The sequence below is a fragment of the Grammomys surdaster genome, unplaced genomic scaffold (assembly GCF_004785775.1).
Source record: "Grammomys surdaster isolate TR1022 unplaced genomic scaffold, NIH_TR_1.0 958, whole genome shotgun sequence".
Lineage (NCBI taxonomy): Eukaryota > Metazoa > Chordata > Mammalia > Rodentia > Muridae > Grammomys > Grammomys surdaster.
The window spans coordinates 1,337,241-1,363,619 of record NW_021605377.1 but is presented as its reverse complement, the minus strand read 5'-3'; the positions used below and the strand labels follow the sequence as shown (position 1 = coordinate 1,363,619).

Here is a 26,379-nt window from a genome sequence, read left to right as displayed (position 1 = left end):
AATAACAATATCTGATATCTTTTCTTCTTAATAAGTTAAAACATATGAACAATTAAATTTGAAAAATAATTGGCTATATCATTTTAAAAGTGAGATTTGCATATTTTAAATAAATTATTATACACACCTGCTTTATGATAAGGATAATAGTCTATGGTCAGCTGTGTGAAAGAGAGTTGCATAGCACCTCCACTAATACGTCTATTCGACTCTGGGAAGAGAAAAAGAATTGAGGGAGGGGGGAGAGAAACACTAACCAAGTATTAGAAACACTGAATTTACCATTAAAAAAGCATCACGAAAATCAGAGTCCAAGTAGCAATAGCAAATACACACAGCCAATGTCATGTGTTAGCCCAGTTTCCATCCATCAGTACAATGTGGCAAATCTCCACGGTCCTCATCTGGACCTTTGGAGTACTCAGTGAGGCGACTGGACAGGTGAGAACACTTGCCATGCAGCCTGATGGCCGGAGCTCAACTCCCTGACCTCAGGGTGGAAAGACTCGCAGACGCTGTCCTCTGACCTCCAGGTGTTCAGAGATGTTTCAGAACTCAAAATGTTTTCTGTTTTGGTTATTTGAAAGTGGTATGATATGTACATAGCATATTATGAGTAGTTTCAGCTCAGTATGCTGCAGCAAAGCCTGCCAGACGGGTAAAATAAACGTGGTAATAGAAATGTCTCAGTTAGGATTTACCACAGATGAGTTTTCTGCAAACTGGTGAGTGTTTCAGAGTATTTAGAATTTCGGTAACGGCAGAACCTCTACAGTGTGGGAGACATCATCCAGTGGACTTTGAAGGGAGTAATTAATAGCAGGAGTGGCGGCCCCTAGAAAGTACTGAGGAAAAAGTGCTTAGCTTTAACATTTCATTTTGTTACTATACTTTAAAGTTTTCTGGCTTTTCCTTTTCAATCACTACAGCAGAAAATAACAACTATAAACCAAATGACACAAAGTAGACAAAGAAAAGGACCACAGATTCCTTTACAACCCCCACATCTTCTCTTGGCTCTCAGCCCCTGTCATGCTTTGGCAGTACTGGGGACCAAGTGAACCGAGGGCCTCTCATGTGCCATGCATGTGCTCAATCTCTTGAGACATGGATCCCTAGACTTAAGAAATAGTCATGAGAGCCGGGCAGTGGTGGTGCACGCCTTTAATCCCAGCACTTGTGAGGCAGAGGCAGGCGGATTTCTGAGTTTGAGAGTTCAAGGCTAGCCTGGTCTACAGAGTGAGTTCCACGACAGCCAGGGCTATATAGAGAAACCCTGTCTCGAAAAACCAAAAAAAGAAAAGAAATAGTCATGAGAAAGGCGGTCTAACTGACTTAGCCCACGCTCGATTTGAGGTCACTCGGTAGCCCATGAAGGACTTGAGTTTGTGATCCTCCTGCCTCAAGCTCCCAGCAGCTGACTATAAGCCTGTGCCATGAGGCCAGGCCCTCTACCTTTTACATATCAGCCCATTCCTCCTGCTTTGTCTGATAACTAGAATAATTTCTACGTATGCAGGCCTTAATACTTCCTTAGCTTTAAAACCAGTAAAATCCAAAGGATGTTCTGACATAGTCCTGAAGAACCCGGGTCAAATATCTTAACTGTAAAGAGATCTCCGGCTTGGTTCTAAACCCTGAGTTAGTCCTGCCTATGGAACTCTCCCAGTCAGTGGACTACTGACACTGTGACAGACAAACGGAAATATCAAGCACTGAAAGTGTGGAACCTGGATTTTCTAAATGACCAAGAGCAGCTTTCTGCCTGCCCTGTTACTCATGTCTACTTAGAATAAAAGCAAGAGACATGGACTAACAGAAATCTGCTTCCGTATGAATGCTGGGCAGACAGGGCAGAGGACACAATGTTAAAGACAATGACACAGTTCTCTTTATGTATATAAAGAATATGGATACAGGGCTGGAGAGATAGCTCAGAGGTTAAGAGCACCCACTGCTCTTCCAGCTGAGTTCAATTCCCAGCACCCACATGGCAGCTCACAACCATCTATAACTCTAGTTCCATGGAATCTGACACCCTCTTCTGGCTTCCAGAGGGACCAAGCACATACCAGTGCACAGACATACTTGCAGGCAAAATACCAATAGAACTCAGGTTCACAATAGTTAGTTAACCATGATGCTCAAATACTCATGGACTATAGGATATCTTTTATAGATAATTTCAGAAGACTATTCTAAGTTATTCAAGGATGCCATGTATTAGTCTTTGATGTTGTTTTCAGACAGGATTTCATTATGTAGTTCTAGCAGGCTGGCCTGGAATTCAGACATTTGCTTGCCTCTGCCTCTCCAGTGCTGGGAATAAAGGTGTGTCCACTACATTGGCCAATCTTAGTTTTTTTAAGCCTAATTTTACTGTTAGCATTGATAGCCAACAGATAATTAACATTAAGTATTAGGGCTGGAGAGATGGCTCAGTGGTTAAAAGCACTGTCTGCTCATCCAAAGGTCCCGAGTTCAACTCCCAGCAACTACATGGTGGCTTACAACCATCTGTAATGGGATCCGATCCCCCCTTTTGGTGTGTCTGAAGAGAGCAACAATGTACTCACATACATTAAATAAATAATTAAATCTTAAAAAAGATTAAGTATTAACTATTAAAGCCAAATAAAATTTCAGACCAATAGAATATTTCAAACAATGTTTCATATTCTGCAATATATACTCCATATAATAAACAAGAGTTTTGTAGTTGATTTGTACAAAAGCCAAAATAGTCTGGTGTAAGATTACCTTTTTCTTTTGCATGGATATCATCACAGATGTGTAGATCTAGATGGGAAATCACTAGATGATGAGAGGTTTCCTTCACATCAAAGTCATTGAAGAGTTTCACAATTGCATCGCTTAGGTCAGGAGCATTGGTGGCCTGTGGGGTCTTGACGTGCTGTGCAGATGAAGTGACTGCAGAGCTCTAAAGAGTCCAAACCACACTATCACTGCCCACTTGCATCCCTAAAGTGCCACGTACAAGCAAACCTGAATGGTTCCAGCAAGACACTCATGGAAAATGAGCAGTATTCAGTGCATTTTGTATAGTAGTTCAGTTGCCTTAAATTATATGAAAATATAATTTAGATTAAAAACTGGAGAGTTATACACAATTTGACTATAAGCCCAATAAATTTCAGTACACATCTGTACATACTTATATTCCTAGTTTTCTTTACCCATACCTCTTCAGTCAAAGCTGCTTTCTCTTCTGTACAAGATACTATCATTCTAAAGTCCACAAGTCCTTATCTCTAACTTTTAGAAGACATAGGTATTGCTTTCCAATCTGGCTTGATATTTCTTTCAAGCTATTTCCTTAAATCCATGTACACACTTCTTCTGGACTAGCCCTGTCCTATTGCTCTAACCCACCCTAAAACAAAAGAATATACCTTCTTCTCAGCACCTCATGGTACCTCTTCAAAACTGACCATATAATCAGACACAAAACAAGCCTCAACTGATACAAGAAGACTGACATAATCCCTTGCATCCTATCAGATCACCATGGACTAAGGCTGGTCTTCAATAATAACAAAAACAACGGAAAGACCACATACATGTGGAAGCTGAACAATTCTTCTTCAATGATAACTTGGCCAGGCAAGAAATAAAGAAATTAAAGACTTTTTAGAATTTAACAAAATTGAAGGTACAACATACCCAAACTTATGGGCCACAATGAAAGCAATGCTAAGAAGAAAACTCATAGCTCTGAGTGCCTTCACAAAGAAATTGGAGAGAGCATACACTAGCAGCTTAACAGCACATCTGAAAGCGCTAGAACAAAAGGAAACAAATAACCCCAAGAGGAACAGATGGCAGGAAATAATCAAACTGAAATCACCCAAGTCGAAACAAAGAGAACTTGTATACAAAGAATCAACAAAACTAGGAGCTGGTTCTTTGAGAAAATCAACAAGATAGATAAACCTTCAGCCAAACTTCAGAACTTCAGACCAATTTCCCTTATGAATATCGATGCAAAATTATTCAATAAAATTCTCACAAACCGAATCCAATAACACATCAAAAATGACCATTCACCACAATCAAGTAGGCTTCATCCTAGGGGTGCAAGGATGGTTCAATATATAAAGAATTTGTTTTTAAAATGAAATTTGGTGCTTTAAACTCCAAGTAACATGCTAGGATTCGTAATGTGCTCACCATTTTATATTACCTCCAATAACCCAACCCTTTAGCTCCTCCTGAGAGAGATCAGCTCCTCCTCCAAAGGGATTCAAAACAAAACTACGGAAGTCATTCGTCACTTAGTCAAGAGAAGCATTCATTTCTGTCAGCAAGTAGCTCAAATTTCCTGTCTTGTTCCCAGAAGTACTTGTTCTTCCTGGACAAGTCCATCACAGATTGAAGATGCGTAAGAGAGTGCCTTTCGTTTCTTAAGTATGGTCATTGCACTCATGGCACGGGAGAACTCATGTAACATCTAAAACAAGCATATTCTCAGGCAGTCGGGAGAAATAAAGAGCACATTAATGTGTGGAATTCAATTTCCTTAAATGCAAGTTTTGGAAACAGAGCATGGTTTTATGCATGCTGTGTAGACCCTGCACACTGGCCCAGGAGCCGCACTGCTCACCTCCCATAGGAACGCAGAGACTAACGATGATTACATTACATCTGGCCTTATGTGGCTGCTGGGGATCCAAACTCGGAGCCTAACAATGGCTCAGCAGGCGCTTTTCCCAGAGAGCCATCTCCCTAGCTTGGCTCCTCACTTTTTAAGACACAGTCTTATGACATTTCTTGTAAAATGTCTCCAGTCCTATAGCTCAGGCACAACTCTGTGCTCCTTTCATGTCTCCATCTGGCCCTTGTCTGCTTCTTCCCTCGAGCCTTATGTGGAACTGCGAGGTTTACTTTATACTCTCCATCACTCCGAGGTCCTTAAAGGCAGGGTCCCACGGGAGGCAGATAGCAGCACCGCTCTGAACAGCACTGAAAGACTACAATGATGCCATACCAAGCTCCATCACCAATGAGCTAGATTGCCAAGAAGGATCAAGGCATTAAAAACAAAAAAACTCATAGAAGTGTGATTTTATATCTCATAAAAATTTTACAAGATATGAAATTTTTTCTACTTTTAATAAAAAAAAATCTAAGATACCACACATTGGAATTTTCCACATCCCTTCTACAAAAATGTTCATGTAATAGCAATAAGAATTTAAAACTGGGAAAATCGGAAAAATTTGTTTTCTTCAGATAAATTGATGTTCCTCATTTCCTCCCCACCCACTACTGGCCATGAGAAAATCCTAACAGATGTCAGTGTCTCCAGACAGCTAGCTATCTGTACCGTCAGCCTCCAGTGCCTTCTCTTCTAATATCGGGGTTTGATTTCTATTTCCACTGATTTTTTTTTCTTCCTAAAAAGCATCATTGGGCTAGAAGATGGCCCAGTGCATAAAAGCATTCACTATACAAGTATGAAGACTTGAGTTCAGGTCCCCAGCCCTCATATAAACTGTGGGGCGCTGCCAACTATAACTGTGAGAGGTGGAGCCAGGATGCCTGGGGCTGCTTGCCATCCCATTAGCAAGCTCAGGGAGAGAGGCTCTGTCCCAAGGAAACAGGTGCAGCCTGATGAAGCAGTGACTCAACAGACTCCTATGTCCTCCATGCAGGACGCCATCAAATAGGCTATGCTGTCATGATTCTATCCGCCTTACAAAGAGCTCCAAGCAAAATAAGCACTAGACACACAGTAATGTCACATATAACATTATCCTGCATCAGATTTAGATAAAGGAGACACTTAATGTCAGTGTCACAATATCATAAAACGGAAATACCAGCTCACCAAACTAATTGGTTAAACTAGTTACATAGTCTTTTATTCTGTGACTCTGTAGCATACCTGAGTAGGTTCAGGAGCCATGCTCTTCCTTTGTTCTGTTGATTTTTCTATTGCTTCACTAAGAGACTTTGCATATTGCACCATAGCTTTCAATTGGGAATCCGTTAAAACCCATAACAAATCATCCAGTATTAGTACTAACTTTGTTGCAATGACATTGCAGTCTTTTAACTGTAAGAAAAATGATTTAGAAAATTAATCCAAGAATAAAACTTATAACACACTTATATTTTTTAAAAGCATAAAGTTTTTAACTTTTTTTTTAAGATTTATTTATTTATATGAGCACACTGTAGCTGTCTTCAGACACACCAGAAGAGGGCATCAGATCTCATTACGGATGGTTGTAAGTCACCATGTGGTTGCTGGGACTTGAAATCAGGACCTCTGGAAGAGCTGTCAGTGCTCTTAACCGCTGAGCCATCTCTCCAGCAAGCATAAAGTTTTTTAGTTGGATTAAATGTGAATTTGGATACTGTCTTCATTTAATAAGTATTTAAGCCATCAAGCTGGCTCAGGAGGCAATTGTCAGGGTCACATGGTTGAAGGAGAAACCCAACACCCCCCCACACACACACAGTATGACATGGGTATCACTTCCACAAGATAAACGATAAACAAGGATGGAAATATAACAAATACTTATTGAGTTCCTACATAATAGAATATTTCTCAAAGCTAGAAATTATGCTACAGGAAAGACTGACAAGTTTCTTAAGTACAGATTACATGACATGTATGTAATTTCTAGGTGCAGTGTCACAGGTCACAATCACTTCTATTAACTGAGCTCATCCTACCTGACAAAGAGGAATTAACAACCTGTCAAACACCTAACGGTCATTTCGTCCACTCTTCACATTTCAGGGAATCCCTCTCTGTTCAATTCACAGAAAATCCCCTTCAGTGGAGCCTACCACAGTTACGTATGTTACTGTCCAGTGACACCGAGCACAGCAAGCTGCAGAGTCTTTAAATAGGCCTGTTTCTAAAAGAATCATCTCCTCCTTTAGTCTCGCCACCAGCCCCAGTGGAGCGCCATGTTCTAATCCTCTTCTGCTGGTTTCTTCATTTATCTACGCTACCAGCATCATCTTATTTTGTTTGAGACAGGGCCTTTCTATGGAACTGGAACCCTGCCTTTCAAGGGGTGGGCTAACAGTGTGTGTCACCACATCTGCCCCTCCAGAAAAATCTTAAAACCTACTGACGGCTAAAGTTTTGGCTATGGATAAAAAAGACCATTGTTGAGCAAAATTCAGGAAGAGAAATTTTTGCTTCCTCAACTTCTTCTTTTTTTTTTTTTTTTTCCTAGCTGCATCTGAGGACTGAACTCGGGGCCTGACTGATGCTAAGTAAGCATTCTACCACAAGCTATACTCCCAGACTGTGAAATGAAATTCTAACACAGGAAATATCCAGCAAATGTGAATCTGAAAGAATCTATTCACCCACCTACCAGATGAAGAGTGCTGTAACTGTGCTAGCTTTCTACAAGCACAGGCGACTGGTCGCACTGAGTCCCCTTTCACCTGTCAACTCTGTCTGAACACTGCACACAGGCACACAGTGACACAGCACCCCTGACTCTTGCTTACTCTATCAGCTATCACAGGAGCCAAAAGACAGTCTTACTCACTCTTCTTTTAAGGGTGACTCGGATTTTTGACTGATTAGTTATTAATCGAACAGGAGCGCACATAATTTCAAGATGTGAACTCTGGGTAGCGTCTGCCTCAATTCGAATCATCTGCCAATTTATTTCTTTAAATGTCAAAACCTAAGGAGAAAACAGAGATTAGCTATTCCTCATGCAAAATTAGAAAAGTGTACATTTATGAAAGCAAATAAAACATGCACATTCCCAACTAATTTTTGTGACATTCTAAAAATATTCACGCTACTTTTATATGCTACATCAAATTCAATAACAAATGTTCAGAATTGTACTCATCTGTGAGACTTTTGGTAATTTCATTTAGAAAACAACATCAATAACGAGTAGCACTAGAATCATCACTAAAACATGTTGGAATAAACCACAAAGGAGCTAACGCTAACGGTGCTCACTGTGATTGGCTGACCTCAGCTTGACCCCTGGAGCCCACATAAATATGAAAGAACTGACTCCACAAAGTTGTTCTCTGACTTCCACATGCATGCCATGGTAAACACACATGCCTGTACAGGTACCAACACACAAGCACATATGTACAGAGAAACATACACAGGTACACACATATGTACACACATGCATGCACAGACACACACATGCAGATATACACAGAAACAAATGCACATACACACATGTACACACACAAATTTTTTAATTAGAATGTAGGACTCTACTTTCATAAGGTCAAAGATTTATATAGTAAAACACTAAAATACCAACTTTTATAATTAAATAATTTAGGTTACTATAATAGGATACTTATAAGTCCAGAAGAAAAGAATCAACTAGAAGGTGATTCCTGGCAACCATAGATGTACCCCCTTACTCGTATGTAGGTGTACTATGTGTGCATGCACCTGCAGAAGCCAGCAAAGGGAGTCAGGTCACCCTGGCACTGGAGTTCCAGGTGCCTGTGAACCTGTAGTGTACCTGGGAACCACATGAAGGCCTTCTGCAATAGCACCACGGGTTCCAACTGCTGAGCCTCCTCCAGGTGTTCTACTGAGTTTTTAAACTGACTGTGGGCATGCGGAGATATGTGTGCATATGTGTGGGCACCCAGGCCTCAGCAAGGAGTCAGCTATCTCCTGCAACCACGCTTCAGCGATGGATCAGGTCACTTGGCAGCAAGTGCCTTCCCGCACTGAGCCATCCTCACAGGTCCCAGATGTAATTTTAAATGACTCTGTTTATTTACAATGACTAAATGGGTTCTAGTAAGAAAAAAGCCTTTTACCTCTCCTCTCTGTGGATCCTGAATCCGAGTAAACCTCAGGTCTCCATGTTCCCACTGTGCGTTGACACTGTAGATACGGAGCTGAGAAAGTTCAAAGGAGGCATTGAAAGCTTTCGCTCCAATTCTGATGACAATAGAATTGACAGAAACAGTAATTCCCTCAACAACCTTTTCAGCAAAGCCATATTCGCTGGAAAACAAAGCAAAACAAAATACAATGCATGAAAGGAAGAAAATAGTCATTAAGAAGTATCGGATAATGATCGCATACAAGTCCACATACGAAATGCTTAATATCCAACTCACAGTTCCCAAAGTGAAAAATGCAAGACAATCAGTCTCACTATATATTTCCCCTTCTATGATCTTACAAGTGTTTCTACCTTTTCTCCAATTCTCTCAGACAAGCCAGTCTAAAAAACAAACCATTCTATCAAACGCAAAATTTTAGTCCATACTATATATAAACTAAGTTTCTAGATAGAGGAGAAATTACAGAATGACCATGAAAGCCATTTCCCTGTCACTGTTCCATATGGTCCACAGCTAAGCTCCACAGCAATGAGCACAGTTCTTTGAGGCATCTCGGCAACTTTATTTCTTCTCTCTGGTAACATTATACAAACTCATGGAAAGTAAAGACTAGTCTGAGTTGGTCCTCTCCTTCCATAATGTCCACTCCTGTAGCCCTCTCCCACTGAGCCATCTTACCAGTCATATAAGATCCTTTTTTAAGATTTATTTTTATCTTACATGTATGAGTGTTTTGCCTTCGTGTATGTAAGTACACAGAGGCCAGAAGAAGATGCTGGATACTGCTACAACACAAGTGTGAGAACATTGTTAACAGCCATGCGAGTGCTGGCAACCAAACCTGGGTCCTCTGCAAGAGCAGCCAGTGCTCCTGACTCAGGCCTGAGTCATCTCTCCAGCCTCTAAAACAAGTAATTCTTTAAAAATCTATTTCAAGGGCTGCAGAGATGGCTCAGCAGTTAAGAGCACTGGCTGCTCTTGCAGAGGTCCTGAGTTCAATTCCCAGCAAGCACATGGTGGCTCACAACCATCTGTAATGGGATCTGATGACCTCTTCTTGTATGTCTGAAGACTACAGTGTACTCACATAAATAAAATAAGTCTTTCTTTTTTTAAAAAATCTATTTCAACTTTTCAATAATGCTGGGGGCTTCTCAGGATCAAATTCCCTGGGAAGGCAGCAGAAGGGTAAGCCAGTGACTTCAGCAATTTAACTCCTACTGAGAGCACCAGGGGGTTAAGAAAAAAAAAAAAGGCTAAGTTACCTGGGCTCTTTTCTCTGTGGCCCCTCACTGGCCAGCAGGCCAGGTGAGAGGCTCAGAGTTCTTTAACTCTTCATGAGCAAGAGAGAAAAGAAAAGGAAGAAGAAAGTCAGGCACATGTACATGTATATATACACACACACACACTTTGGCCAGGCCCGACCACCTATGTCAGTAATATTAACAAGTGCACATGCATATATATATCACACATACATACATAAACTTACACATTTGTGTATGTACACACATATAGACAGACAGACATATGTACATATATGCATTTAGTGGATGTGGCAGAGCCTCAAAAGCCACACTTTATTTCTTCTCTCTGGCAACTTATACCTCCTAGACAAAAGTTCTTATAATCTTAACTCATAAATAAAATGTTACACAAAAGGGAAGTTACGGAAGGATGTCAATAGTAAATTCAGAGCAGTGTTTCGCTCTATAAGCTCATTATAAGTTCAAAGCAACAGTTTCACGTGGCCTGGTTTTACCATAGCACACATTTGTTGCTTCATCCTTGGACCTGACCTAGAAAGAAACCTTTTCCTTGATCACAAATGTGTCCCAAGCCTATTTCTCCTCTTAGTATAATTTATAAAAGCTCATGTATTTCTAACTATGCAGCCTTTACTTACTATTCTATGAGGAGGGGACACATTCTATTCTTGATTCTAACTCTAATACATTTCTCTAGCAAAACAACTAAAACCATCTCCTTAAACTTTCTTCTTAAAATTATTTTAATCAAATCATGAATGCAATTAAGTAATTGATTCATTGAGCATTAATTCATGAAACTTCATCTTCATGTTGATTGGCAAGAAGTCTGCCCAATAGGGTGGGCCGATGCCCAAATATCATTAGGCTAGGTAATAATGGCAGAAAAGGCATATCAGCAGTAAGAAGCAATCTGGGACGAAGTCTCTGAGGCTGCTCCTCTCCAGAGTGCACCCATCACAGTCATGCAAAATGGTGGGCCATCTCCAGGAAACTCACTTACTTGCCATAGCCTTTTCTAGATGGCTTCAGTCACCAGAAAGCTTTATAAAATAGCCCACATGACACTATCTTATCAGCATCTGATTTTATCAAGCCAAATTTAACTTGTGGAACGTGATGTTTTTTTGAAACTCACATTTTATACTTCTATAATTTACCAAGACACAGTTAACTTTTAGGAATGACAGATGTTCATTAATGCCTAGGAAATGAGGTTCAGAGAAATATTAATGTTTCAAGACTCTAGTAGTTGCCTGAAATCACAGATTCTACCAGATTGTATACTATTTTTTCTATACACATATACCTATAATGGAGTTTAATTGATAAGTTAGACATAAGAGGCAGCAATAAGTAATAATAAAAGAGCAAGTATAACTATACACTGAAAACAAACAGCTATGAGATATGGACATTCTTAAGACACTTTTGGTTTTGAAACAGGATCTCAAATAAGTAGCCACGAGTGACCTTGAACTCTTTATCCTTCTGCCACTACTTCCTGAGGGCTGGAATTTAGTCACATCTCACCACATCTGTTTGTGAGTAATGCTGCATAAATCCAGGGCTTCGAACATGCTAAGCTAAATAATCTATCAACTGAGTTATAACCCCAGATCAAAATATCTTAGGCTAAACATACCCTTCTTGTGATAATGTAAGAAAATATAAGCTGTGGGGCTGTGGGCTGTGAGAGGCAGCTGGGTAACTGGTGGAGCACGTTGAACCCCAGGGACCCTCAGGGAGGGTAGGAGTCTGGCGTTGCTCCTGGGTCCTGGTTCCTTTCACATAGCCACAGCCCTCTACAGCCCCTCCCAAAGAGAGGTTTGTAGCCATTGGTCACATAGTACGGATAGAGGGTGGGACTACAGGCTGCAGAGCCTCAAGACATCTCCATATTCATGAGATACCTAAAGGCCAGAGGGTGTAGCCAATTAAGCATTCCTTCCCAGACCCTCCTCCTTGCAAAAGGCATTTAACATCAGGCCCACCCTGAGAATATGGGATATAGCTTCATCAATTTTCTGCCATGACAATAAAGATCTGAAGACCATATCTTAAGACTTGGACTACCTCTCCTCTTTAGGACCCACACCAGGGAACCGTGGAGAAGGTGTTCAACTACCAAGCCACCTTCTAACCTCCCACCACACTGTGACCAAGACTCTCATTCCCCGAGGGGCATTGCTGGAGCTCATCACTGCTGGAGCTCATCTGTACCCCTCACCCCTTCAGCCTGTACGGTACTCCACCATCTCGGCCTTTCCGCAGCCTCTCAGTGGCACCTGAGAGCCTAAGGATCTGAGAGCAGTTGGTTCCTGGACAACAACCCCCGGCCAAGAATCCCCAACCCAAGAGCTCCGGCCCCCATGAGGCCCCAGACTGTGTTCTCTCCACTCCTGAGTGGAGCAGTGTGGAGTGAACACAGTCAGCTTCCCACACTTCTGCCCCTGAGCCACGGCCCCAGCCCCTTGGGGCAGCAGACACAAGGGACTCACAACTCAGCCCAACAGAACCCAGGCCCACGCACTCATCACAGTCCAACAATAGGCCTATGTGATAGATTAAATAAACCCAACAGCATATATACTGTAGTTTTATGAGTATTGCTATGTAAAAGTTACTTGAACATAAAACACTGTGATCCTAACAAATGACCAGAGAACCCAGGCAGCAGCTGCCTGACTACCCAGCAGCAGCCTACACAGCATGAATACACTGGATAAAAGAATGATTTGCATGTCCAGTTAAATTTCAGTCTTTCATGACACTCATAATGGCATAGACTTTCAAGTTTATTAATTATTTCCAGAACTTTCCATCTAGTATTTTTAGACTGTCTCTAGTCAGTTAACTGAAGACAGAGAAAATGAAAGCACAGACAGCTACTGTAATGAAACCTTAAGCGAGGATCTGATTTATACAACACCTGATCTCTTCTGCACTGCTCCTGGCTACACATTACTATTTAACAGTTTGATACTCAAGAGGAATGGAACTTAGCATTAACCAACTACTGACTGACTGTGGAGACTGGCTAATGAAGAGGTAGGCCAAGCAGAGGGTATCTGAAGTTAAAGGATTTTATATCTTCCGATCCTGGTGCTGCAGATAAGAGAGGCTACTATAGACCAGAACAGCCTGTAGCAGCAGCCGCACAAAGCGGAGGCCGTGGCTTACCTCTGTCCTGAAGCAGTTGCAATTGGCGATGGACCGTTAGGGGCTCGTGGCTCTTCACATGTACTCATCTCCATTATTACTTTATCTAGAGACTAATACAGTACATAATTAGAGATGGATGTGAACTGTCAAAGTATGAAGTATACTCTGTCTTTTGTTTATTTAGGACTAACTATTTAGAAGCTAACAATTATAAAAACCCCGAAAGAGAAAACAAAGCATTCAGTCCTACACTGGGGTACTCACTGATCTACTGGTGGGAAAATTACATACACATTCTATGAGTGGGGGAGAAAATACAGAAGCAGCCATTAACTGAATAGGTCACTGGACTTAATGAAGCATTATCTCTAATCCCATAATACTGCATTATTAATAAATTATATATTAATTAATGAAACTGAACTACATCTAGAAGTCTTATCTTGAGACCTAAAATATGAGTCATAAAAGCAAGCACACTACGGAGTGAGCAAGGGAAACACTCCAGAGTAGGGAAAGCTGGTCTCCAGATAGCTTTCTTCTTGAAGATAAATCGAATGTCTTTAACAGTGAGTGAATCCACAAATTCACATCATCTTCTCTGTAAGTACAGCATTTATCATTATCTAAAGTCATCGTATTTTATTGTGTGTTCAGTCAACCTCTGCTAAAATATACATTTCTTAAGATCAGAAACCAGGTCATTTTAGGCAAGTTGACAGTTAACATAATCCATCATAGAAGACTAACCAGATTTCTGATTTATAAGAATATTTACTAATAATTATGTTTTCATTTCAGAGGAGAAAAGAGAATGGGGGGCAGGATGAGCACTGAGAAGGTGGTGACATTGTTTCAGGCAAGAGGTAAGGAAGCAAGATCAATCATAGATTCCAGAGATTTAGTCAGAGTTGATAGTAATTGCAGTCAGTGTACAGCTTGGAGCACGGGCTGGAGCTTAGAGCATTGGGTAGAGCTTGGAAAACTGGGGTAAAGCTTAGAGCACAGGGTGGAGCTTGGAGCATGGGGTGGAGCTTAGAGCACTGGGTGGAGCTTGGGACACTGAGTGGAGCTTGGAGCACTGGGTGGAGCTTGGAACACAGGGTGGAGCTTAGAGCACTGGGTGGAGCTTGGAGCATGGGGTGGAGCTTAGAGGAACAGCCATCACTGAGAGGAATACAGCGGGTGGAACAGTGATTATGGGAAGGTAATACATAGTGTTACATTTCCTGTCTATAAAGCTTTCTCAGGATTTGGGGGTGGAAATAATTAAGATAGGAATTTCTGGTTTAGAAATCATATTATTCAATAATTACTAAAGTCAAGAACAAGAATAATCTTAGCTGGGCAGTGGTGACACCAGCAGAGGCAGGCAGATCTCTTGTGGTTTGTGGCCAGCCTGGTCTAAGGAATTCCAGAACAGAGGCTACACACAGAGAAACTTTGTCTTGAAAAACCAAAAAGAAAACAGGTGATTTTATAAAGAATATTTATGGAATGAGGCTAAGTATAGAAATTAGGTCAACATGCTCAAGGATGTGGATTCTGTTTAGAACACCACCCCCAGTATTATGGAATGGATGAACGACGAATCGTTAAAGAATCCATGGCTGGGAACATAGCTCAGGTAAAGGCGCATGCTACAAAAGACAAGCAACCTAAACCTAAGTTTTCCAGCTGGAACACACTGTTACACAGTATGAGGAGAGAACCAACTCCTGCAAAGTACCTTTAACTTTCACATGCCTGCCATCACACACACACACACAACCACAAAACCACACCATACACATATACAACCACACCATACACACACACAACCACACCACACACACACCACACCACAACCACACATACACACACACAACCCCCCCAACACACACACACCACATACTACACACAAAAAATATAAAGCTTAAATTAAAAACAAAGGGTTAACTGATACATTTTATTTCATTTTCTTTAAAAAGTGAAGTTCACTACAGAACATATTACTAAACTTGTTAGACAAATAAAAGCAAAAACACAAAAAGTGTTTATTAAATTTAAATTAAAAGATAAATTTCTCTTATTTTAAAGTTCAAGTTTCTCACATAACGGCTAAAAAAAACTAGGTCCGATAAAAATAAAGTGGAAGCTAACAGATGGAAAATCTAAGAAACAAAATATCAATGTTTACAGAACAGTTAATTTACATATATGAATGCTTATTTCTGAAACAGCTTCAGTACTCACCAAACAGATGGGGTGTGTCTTCAGTTTTGTCCATGGAATCTACAAATAAATTTTTTTCCTTAAAATTAATTATTAAAACTTTATATGCTATAGTAATCAACAGATATCTCTGCATTTAAAAGATAGCAACTTACATTATACTTTATACATCTCTCTCAGAATGTGAAATAATAAATTGAGGAAATTATTAATACTATTGAAATCAAGGTATCTGTTATATAAGAAACTGGTTGACTATTTAAAGAATTTCAAGTTCTGGTAGTTGCATGTTTTTACCAGTCCTTAAAATACGTTTTATTTTGATAATTTAAGAATTATCAGCAAAGCATAATCACTCTTCTGTTTATTAGTTTGCTTAACTTTAGAATTCCAACCATCATATTTTCAGCTCCTTAAAAGTAAATTCAAAATAAAACAATTGATGGGAAATACCAGCTGCATCACAGAGACAATGTTTGCATACCCAGTCAAGTCTTTGCTGATATTTGGGTTCATTAATTTGACGCAAATTAATAAACGATTAGCATCAAAGGATACAGTACCCTTTTCCAAAGGAAACCCAAACTTTATTTTTATAAAAAAACATTAACACACATTGTCTCTCCCAAGTAACTTCTCAATCTAAACCTGGTCTTTAGCAGCAAGAAGTTATAAGATGTAAGAATTGACATAAGATTAGAAACAAAAAAATCAGCAGAATAATAAGGATAAAAATATTGGCAATAATAAAAGTAAATAGAAATCCCTAACTTCCTGAAAATAACAAAAAAATAAATGAAAGGCATAAAACTCTAAAATAGCATAATGTCTAAAATAATAAATGACAATTCTTATATATGCCTTTAAAATAAAGTATTAAAAATTTAAAACATTTCATTTGACAATAAAACCTAAGGGGGGAAAACTATCATTGAATATATGCCAAAGTAAAGCAATTAATTTATAAAAATTAATTTTACTAAACTATCCATGAAATTGTTTTTAAAAATGTAAATGTGCCGGGAGGTGGTGGCACACACCTTTAATCCCAGCACTTGGAAGGCAGAGGCAGGCGGATTTCTGAGTTCAAGAGTTCGAGGCTAGCCTGGTCTACAGTGTGAGTTCCAGGACAGCCAGGGCCACACAGAGAAACCCTGTCTTGAAAAAACCAAACCAAAAAAAAAAAAAAATGTAAATGTAAGTTATTAATATGTTACTTCAATTATACTCAAAGGGATGAAAACCACTCATGCAGCTATTTTTGTGTAAATAATAGGAATGTAATGTTTCTTTGTAACATGATCTGAAGCTGAGTATTTATTTTAACAGATAACAATGGAACAAAAACTAGGAGCAAGTCTCCTCAGACACCCAAGTCTTACCCTGATGGACGCTTTATTACAAAACACCTTGTTGATGGCCAGCCAGGTGGGCAAATCCAGCATGTTCTGGAGCACCTCCTCATCCAGCTCCAGGTTCTTCAGTTCACCCTCTCCTTTAAGAGTGCTTAGGTTTATTTTGTCAGGAGATAAGTTTTTGGTGAATCTGAAAAAGACCATAGGTACCATTATTTTAGTGTCAGCTAATGTACCCTACAGACAACCTAGCAAATACAGAGTATGACAAAGGTAACAGCAGACTAACATCCAAAGGACCACAGAGATGGACTTTATTTTAACCTGTACCCCGTGTCCGTCACTGTTGCTCTCATCTCTCCTAGCCACAGCTCTCTAATATTAAGTCTACAATTTGGGGGCAAAGATTTGAACATTGTATTCCTGTAAACAGCTGAAGACTGGACCTTACTTCCTGTCTAACGGATGAAAACTGTGCATCTACCACTGTTTTCCAGGCACTGTACAAACCTGAGCCCTACCACATTTTGTTCACTGTAGCCCCTATCAGAGAAAAGAGACAATGCTAGGCTATGCGAAGCTAGGAAATTGAGGGGACCCTCTAACAGCAGCTCCCACGGCAGGCACAGATGTCAGTCATCATGCAAACAATGGTCAAAGGTCATTCTACTCCTCTTAGGATCACCAGGCCATTCCCAGCATTAGAAACCAACCCAACCATTTCAGAAATAAATTCTGCCATGTAGTTTGTTTAAATTTTCTGAGGAAGGAAATTACACAGTCCCATTTAGAAGCTGATTTTGAGATTCTCTGGGTAACTTCCTAAAACTCTGACTTCACTCTAGAAGCAGCACTTGGCTGGGCAGTGGTGGCGCACGCCTTTAATCCCAGCACTTGGGAGGCAGAGGCAGGTGGATTTCTAAGTTCTAGGCCAGCCTGGTCTACAGAGTGAGTTCCAGGTCAGCCAGGGCTATACAGAGAAACCTTGTCTCAAAAAAATAAAAAAAAAAAAAAAAAAAAGATTTAGAAGCAGCACTTGTCCTTCCTATGGTTTACCTATAGGAAGTCAGAAGTCATAAAAGAATAAACACTTAACTATAATTAAGACTATGGTCTCTTTTTCTGAAAAGTATTTTTTCTAAGTTTTGGAAGTCTTAAGAGCAGGACACACCCGACACAGCTCAGAGATCAAGCTTGCATATCATGTGTTTGATTCACTCCCATGGCTTGCTACTGACAGTTTTTGTAATGAAGCATCTCTTAGGGGATATCTGTAGAAGACCTTTCCTATTTTCATTTTTAATTTCATCTCTGCATTTTAACATATTGCTTCAGATAATTCAATAAGACATTTTATTAGTAATTTTAAAGTTAAAACAAGTTGATATAACTGTGGGACTGCATAAGGGTATCTTGGTTCTTGGCTGGGCATGGGCCTGGAACCCCGAGACTCCAAGGGAGAAGCAGCAGGTGTTCAGCCACATCCCCAGAACCCAGAGTCCTGACACACAGTCTCGTCTCCAAGGACCTACATTGTTCAGTCATGTAGGCCATTACAGCCCCTCCCAAAGTACACAGGTAGAGGGTGTGACTACAGGCCTCAGGCCCTAGAGATTTACATACTATTGAAGGCCAGAGGGCAGAGCCAATTAAGCATTCTTCCCCAGACCCTCCCCCTTTCTCCCTCCCTATTTAACTCAGGTCTGCCCTGAGTTTCAGGGGGTTACATCTAGATCCATCTACCATCCGCCATGAAAATAAATCCTTTAGGAACCAAGGACTTTCTTGTGTCTTTGGGGCCTGCTGTTGCCAAAACTCCTAGCCTTTGGAACTCCAGGACTTTCTCCTGTATGTGGGACCCGCTGGCATAAGCTTCTGGGACACCGCTGTGGCTTTATTTTCCCACATATAACAGTGAATTCCTTATAAGAGTGCTGATGAGAGGGGAATGGAGGAGAGAGAGGGCTCAGTGACCGAGAGCCCTTGCTGCTCTGCCAGAAGACTGAAGTTCAGATCCCAGCACCCACAATGCAGCGCACCACGAGCTGCAGCTCTGTCTCCAAGAAATCCAGCACGCATTCACATAACACACTTCCCATTTATATATGTACAAACATAAATAAACCATGAGTAAATAATACAGTGTGTGTGTGCGTGTGTGTGTGTGCGCGTGTGCACGCACCTGCAGAGCCCAGAAGAGGGAAGGCATCAGATTCCTCTAGCTGGAGTTCCAGACCGTTGGGAGCTGCCTGATGTGGGTGCTAGACACTGACCGAGTGTCCTCAGAAAGAGCAGCAGTGCCCTTAAACACCTACGCCATTTCTCTAGACCCTAAAATAAAATTCTTTAAAAAATATTTTACCCTGTGTGCCAGACAGAACAAGAAACTTGAACTTCTATGCTTGGTATTGTGCAAACAATAATGATAATAGTAAACTACAACCTGTTTTCAATACTTTCAGAGACATTCTGAAACCTGGAAACAATCCCTTCTCCCAAATAAAAATTTCTAATTTTACTCAGCTACTCTTCAAAAATTAACTACTGAGCTGGGTGTTGGTGCCACAGGCCTTTTATCTCAGCCCTTGGGAGGCAAGGGCAGGAGGAGCCCAGGTTAGAGGCCAGTCTGTTCTACAGAGTAAGTTCCAGGATAGGCAAACGTACAGAGAAACCTTGTCACATGAAAAAATAAAGGGGGTGGGGGTGGGTGGGGGCTGTAAGATGGCTCAGCAGGTAAGGCACCTACCACACAGCCTCTCCATCTGACCTCAATGACTGGATCCTCCAGTGGTCATGGAGAGAACTGTGTCATAGCACTGTCCTCTGATGTTCACATATGCACAGTGGCAAGAGTGTGCCTCTCACCCCGCACACACAGTACACAATAACTATAATAAAGGAATGCTTTTAAAGCCATGTGATTGTGGAGAACTGGACTGTTACGGTTGGGAGCCAAACTATCTTAGGTTCTCTAAGCCCCCTAAAGAGTCTCTCATTGCCCACCTGTTTCATTTAACACCTCTAACTATTAAGTAGACCCACTGGAATGTACAGAGACCATTCAATTTCACCAGCCCGGAGACTATGCATATCATCAGATATCATCAGAGGCCTATAGAAGAAACTTCCTCTACTTTGCTGTAATCCCCCTACCTAGTGTTTCCACCAGTGTATCTGATGTCTTGATTTCCGATTTTCTTTTCTGTTTTACTATAAAGGCTTCATGAAAGTGTTACCACATTGGAATAAGGTATTTGAGGTATGCTAAACCTATGTTCCTGGGCCATGGACCTGACAGCTGTGTTTCCTGTGTCAGTACTAGGAATGCCAAAGTTTATGGATATCAAAATCACCAATCACTGTCATAAAAATGCTATTCTTCATGAAGAATTTAACACAATTTCAAGAACAACCACAACCTGGTGACTAATCCCATAGGAAGAAAGCCTGCTTGTTATACACATAAGCACATTGCATCCTGTGGAATGGCTTTGCCAGACAGACCAACACAGCTGCTTCTGAGAAAAATCTCCTTCCTATCTCTGCCAGCACGAAGTCCCGGAATACCTAGCTCTTCCCCCAGCAAGCAAGCTCCTGCATCTGATCTCTTTCGAATTTCAGCTGAGATTCCTGCTCAAGTCTGCACACAGGCAAGTTAATCATTTAAGCAGTACCTGCATAGAAACTGGTAATTCAAGGTTGGTTAGCCCTAAATATACCTATTCTATCTCAGCTCCCTTCTGGACTAAAAACACCAAGATAAAAGTGAAGTGTTTTCAAGATTTGCAAGGGCTTTCAAAGGTCAGATTTTACATCAGGTTCTATGTGTCCTGCAGCAGCATCTAAAAAGTTCTGGTCTTTGCAGCTAACTTGCAGGAACAGATTCTCCGTGGTGAGAATCCCTCTCTCCCTCAACTCCTATCCATATCTCCACCCCACCACCCAACCCTCACCAAATGGGGATAGGAGGGGAACTGACTTTCTAGAACCTGGAAAATCCAGAACTGAAACTGAGATAAGGGCCAATCAGATCACAGGACGACAGACTCCTTACTCAGTGCTTGCCTCTCACCCTGAGCTAACGCTTCCTGCTGAATGCTGGCTCGCCTGTCTGTATCATATGGTCACACGGATCCCATCCTGCCCCACCTTCCCACTACTGTGTCCTCCATGTAACTCTCAAGGTTAAATCAGGCCTCTGTCCTATGACTCCGTGACAGGTTCTTAGGTCCTTTGGGATGACAGGACTCTGGCCTCTCTGTCTTGTTCTCACTCCCATTCTCTCCTGCTTCTGGCTCAAGATATCACCACTTGTTTGCTCCCAATACATTCTCCTACCATTGCTCTCTGCCATTTGCCACCTGGTGATGCAGGCAAGGATCAATCCTGAGCCACCTAGACCTTGAGCCTTCAAACCTGTGAACTAAACACTTGCTATGTAGCCTGTGTCAGGTACTCTGATACAGACTGCCAACTAACATACGCAGGTCAAATGGAACTAAGAAATACCCGTTGATGTCTCCAAGAAGACAGCCATTCTTTTCTATGTTCCCAGATTCTTTGCACTGTAACAATAGCTGCTGCTTATCAGCTACACATCTATCAAGTACATTTTAAAGTGCTTTATAGACTTCAGTTAAGCTTGTAACTTTCTGAAGAATGTATAATTACATTCCCTTCATCCTAGAAGTGGAGAAACTGGGCTGGCAAGAGGGCTCAGAATTTGTGAGAACCTGAGTTCAATTTCTGGTACCCACATGGTGGAAGATGAGAATCAAATTCTGTACACTGTTCCCTCACCTCCACATTCACTCTACAGCACACAGACATGCATGCACACAATAAACAAATGTAATTTTAAATTTTTAAGGTGAAGAAATTGAGTCATTAAAATGCTAAATAATTCAGCCTGACATGGTGGTGCACACCTTTAATCCCAGCACACAGGGAGGTGGAGACAGGCAAATCTCTGAGAGTTTGAGGCCAGCCTTGTCTACAAAGCTGGTTCCAGGAGAAACCCTGTCTCAAAAGAACAAAAAATAAACAAAAACAAAAACAAAAACAAAAAAACAAAGATGCTAAATAATGGGCTGGAGTGATGGCTTGATGCTGCTCTTCCCAAGAGCCCTGGCTCAGCATCCACATGGCAATTCACAACTATCTGTACCTCCACTTCCAGGAGATCTAATGGCCTCTTCTGGCCTCCCTAGGCACCAGGTGTGCACATGGTACACATGCACACATGTAGGCAAAAACCCATGCACATAAAACAAAAATAATTTTTAACAATTTTAAAATATTAAAGAACATGCTCACAGACATACAAAGGACTAGGGCCAGGAACTGAACGCAGGCACTCTGGTTTCTCGAGCTTTAACAATGATGATAAAGAAGCCAGAAATACCCACTGGGAAAAAAGAGAGCATCTTCAAACAAATGATGCTAGTCAAACTGGATGTCTGCATGTAGAAGAATGCAAATAGACCCATACTTATCACCCATCACAAAACAACTCCAAAGGGATCAAAGACCTCAACATAAAACCAGATACACTGAATTTGTTACTCTTCTCCTGGTTGTGTTTACAAAGTTGGGTGAGGAAATGTCAGTGGAAGTCCATAGGATGTTCTGCATCCGAGACACAGTACGAAAAAAGCACTTCCCTACTTGAATAGGTGGGTTTTTGTTTTGTTTTATCATGTTAGAACACAGAAATGTTCCCCCCTTATACATTAAGAGCAAATACTTCCTAGAAATAACTCTCTAACATTTATTTTATAGTCCACTGTACTAGACTGTAACAGACTCTCAGTCTGTAAAACTTTCAAATTTAAGTTTTTGAGGTTGTCTCATGTATTCCAGACTGGTCTTAAATCTGCTATGTGCTAAGCACAACCTTCAGATCCTCCTGCTTCCCTCTCCTGAATGCTAGGTTACAGGCAAGCATCAGTATGTCCACTTTATGTGGCTTGGGATCCAGGACTTCACACAAGCTAGGCAAGCACTGGGGAAACAGACCAACTGGGCTACATGCTCAGCATGTTGGTTAATTCCTTATACGCTTAGCTTTCAGGGTTGATCATCAACTGGTCTATGGCATACGTGAACTGAGAGGAAGGTTCTGCGTCTGTGGTTACAAGGCACATTTAGATCTTTACTCTCTAATCATCTTCGTTACCAGGCAACTCTGTTTATCTCCAAAAATCATCTGAAGTATAGTTTGATGAGTGTTTTGCTTTATTATTTTAGATGGTTATTTTATCTGCAATTGTGGGTCCCAGGTGTTTGCCTGGTGATCAAAACCAGAAGAGGGTGTCAGATCCTCTGGAACTCAATTACAAACAGTTGGGAGCCACCATGTGGTTGCTGGGAATCAAACCCAGGTCCTCTGGAAAAGCAGCCAGTGCTCTTAACTACTGTGCCATCTTGCCATCCCCTCCAAAATCTTATTTTTTAAAAAAAAAAAAAAGATGTGTGTGTGTGTGTGTGTGTTTGTATATGTACCACATATATGCAGAAATTTTGATGTGTGTGTGCAAGCATGCACACGCACATACATGCACACTTGCACATGTACCATGTATATGCAGATGCCTGAGAGTTATAGCTGATTGTGAGCCTCTGATGTGGGTGTTGGAACTGAACCTGGGTCCTCTGCAAGAATAGTAACCCTCCTCCACCTTCTTTTTTTAATCAAGACAGTCTCTCCACATGGCTCTGGCTGGCCTGGAACTCACTATGTCAATCAGACTGGTCTCAGATTCACAGAGATCCACTAGCCTCTGCCTTCTATGCCAGGATTAAAATGTGTACACCAGCATGCCCAGATTATGTGCACCTCAGGAACTATTTTCAACCCTTCAAGCCTGCCTTGTATTAGAAACTGCTAGCTTCAACTACACTTCTTCTACCCTGTAAGACCCAGTGAAGAATGTACATCAAAAATTCAATAACTAATTCCTTGAAGATGGCGCTGTACCATTTAGAAATGGAATGATTTCTGGCCAAATGTCTATCTTTTTCAGGGCACATGGACCACTATTTTTGAAAAACTAGAAGAAAATGTAATAAACTCAGAGCTCTTCCTGATTCCCTTTTAATTGCTTAAAAGGTACTCAGGGATGTCAGTGGTTTGTTTGTTTGTTTGTTTGTTTGTTTTTCCCACTTGCTTTAATTTGGCTTTTGCTTGATACGGAATCTCATGCAGTCGGCCTGTCCTCAAACTTACTATGTAACCAAACATGACCTCGGGGTGGTCCCTGCTTTCTCCTCCCATGTGCTAGGCAGGTGTGTACCACAACACTAGGCTTATGCAACACAACCAGCACTTTACTGTCTAAACCTTCGCCCGACTCCTAAAGTTGCTTTAGATAAAAAAAAAAGTTAATCCCCAATATTATATGTATTTGCCATTTAAAAAAATTAAGAATCAAGTAAAAGGAGAAGAAGAGTGGGGAAAAGAAGGACTAGAAAGCAAGAGCCTGCACAGACCTGCACTTCTCATCTGAGCCTTCTGCCGCTTAAACGGGCTTCACTCTGTCTGGTTTGGAATACAAAAATATCTTCACATCATTTGTAAAAGTCTTGCGAGATCAAAGATAAATACGTTGTTAACTCTTACATAAAAGAGAGAGAATAAGCACACAGGAAGCTGGGTGTGGTGCCTCACATTGAGAGTCCCAGTGCTCTCAGGTTGGACCAGGAGTTTGAGGCCAGCCTGAGCTACTTAGTGATATCCTTCGTCAACAGTTTTTTTTCTTTTTAATAAAACGAGAAGAGGGAAAAAACTAAGTTGAAGCGAACTGAAATGAATTAACTTATTTTAAAATGCTGTAACCACATTGAAACCAAAGTGAGAAAAGAAGACTGGGAGGAGGGAGGAGGAGGACGGACGAGGAGAGGAGGAGGAGGGCACAGACCCAGACTAACCCGAACCACTCATAACACACACATGAAAGCTAACAACTTGGATTTGCTCAAAGAGGGAGGCTTAGGACTTAGGTCTTCGCTTTCTGAAAGGAGTGTTTATAACTTCCATGCAGACGAAACAACAAAGTACAAAAAGAAAAGTCCGACAAAGAGGGAAGGATGGAAAGGATGCCGGTGTAAATCACAGCACACTGGTTTCAGTTTAGTTTATAATAAAGGCTGAAATTCTGCAAGGAGCCTGGCCTGAACGTGAGACACAAACAGGTCTGAATCCCAGGTCAGACACATACACCTTTCTGATGCTCATCCTGCTCATCTGTAGAACTGAAAATAAACAAACTAAACTGATCTTCAGTGTGGCCTGAAGACAGGTACGAGGTACATCATCCGGAACCTCTCACGTCTACCTCTCTATCTTCTACTGAACTGTAAATGCTAACATCACAGCCTGATCAGAGGAATATCAGAAGTTCCTACTTTCGGGCTGGAGAGACGGCTCAGAGGTTAAGAGCACTGGCTGCTCATCCAGAGGTCCTGAGTTCAATTCCCAGCAACCACATGGTGGCTCACAACCATCTGTAATGGGATCTGATGCTCTCTTCTGGTGTGTCTGAAGAGAGCAACTGTGTATTCACATACATAAAATAAATATACAAATCTTAAAAAAAAAAAAAGCCTTTAGAAGTTCCTACTTTCCCAAGAGGACTTCAAAACTGCTGAGCTATGAAGCTAAGCTCGTAAATATTAATATGCTCCTTCATTTTGGGAAGTTTATAATAGATGAAGACACACAGGCAACTGTCACATTCACAGTTACACCACATCTGGTTTCCTATACTAAGTATCGTATATTCTAAGCTATATATTTTCTATTATCCATATATTGGTTTATCTTACATATATTTCACTTATGCACGAATACTTACAAATCACTTAATATCATGCTTCAGGAAGTGATTCTTCAGCCATATTTCTGTGAGACTAGAAGGAATGCGGACTTTGGTTAAGTGGATACTGTGTGTCTCCCTGTCTTCACAAGGGGAAGAGTACAACGAAGTCTTACGGCATGGAAGCGTGATGTCTGCCTATGCTTTCCAAGTGTTGCTGTGGATTCTCTTTCCTAAGGTACCATTTGAAGTTCCCAGATAGGACAGTAATTCTCATAAACATATGTCAGTGAAAGGGTCATAGTACTGAACTTGACTCAAAATAGAACACATTATAATCTGAAATCAAGTAAATTATTTTAGCTTACTGAATAACCACTAAATATTTGGAAAGGTACATAAATATTTAAAGCTAAAGTGTAAAGGGGGAGGGGCATGAAAACAACCCCCAATAACTTAAACTTGTGAATATTTATTTGGAAGACAGAAGAAAGAGAAGAATGGAAGCATAAGAACCTAAGAAGGTATGTTAACATGAACACAGATGATAATAAAGAAGAAAATTGCCGCAGAGCAATGGTGGCGCACGCCTTTAACCCCAGCACTTGGGAGGCAGAGGCAGGCGGATTTCTGAGTTCGAGGCCAGCCTGGTCTACAGAGTGAGTTCCAGGACAGCCAGGACTACACAGAGAAACCCTGTCTCGAAAA

The 26,379-nt window shown here is 41.0% G+C and overlaps 1 protein-coding gene across 1 annotated transcript in view; it reads right to left on the bottom strand.

The window, feature by feature from the left end:
* Positions 1 to 26,379, bottom strand: part of Uhrf1bp1l (UHRF1 binding protein 1 like) — a 72,545-nt gene that overhangs the window by 26,998 nt on the left and 19,168 nt on the right. The window contains exons 2-9 of the mRNA XM_028783032.1: positions 16,883 to 17,045; positions 15,522 to 15,560; positions 13,305 to 13,396; positions 8,821 to 9,010; positions 7,548 to 7,688; positions 5,909 to 6,079; positions 2,761 to 2,941; positions 128 to 211 (exon numbers count right to left, since the gene is read on the bottom strand). Of these exons, the coding sequence (XP_028638865.1) occupies positions 128 to 211; positions 2,761 to 2,941; positions 5,909 to 6,079; positions 7,548 to 7,688; positions 8,821 to 9,010; positions 13,305 to 13,396; positions 15,522 to 15,560; positions 16,883 to 17,045 (1,061 nt within the window). The remainder of the gene's footprint in view (positions 1 to 127; positions 212 to 2,760; positions 2,942 to 5,908; positions 6,080 to 7,547; positions 7,689 to 8,820; positions 9,011 to 13,304; positions 13,397 to 15,521; positions 15,561 to 16,882; positions 17,046 to 26,379) is intronic.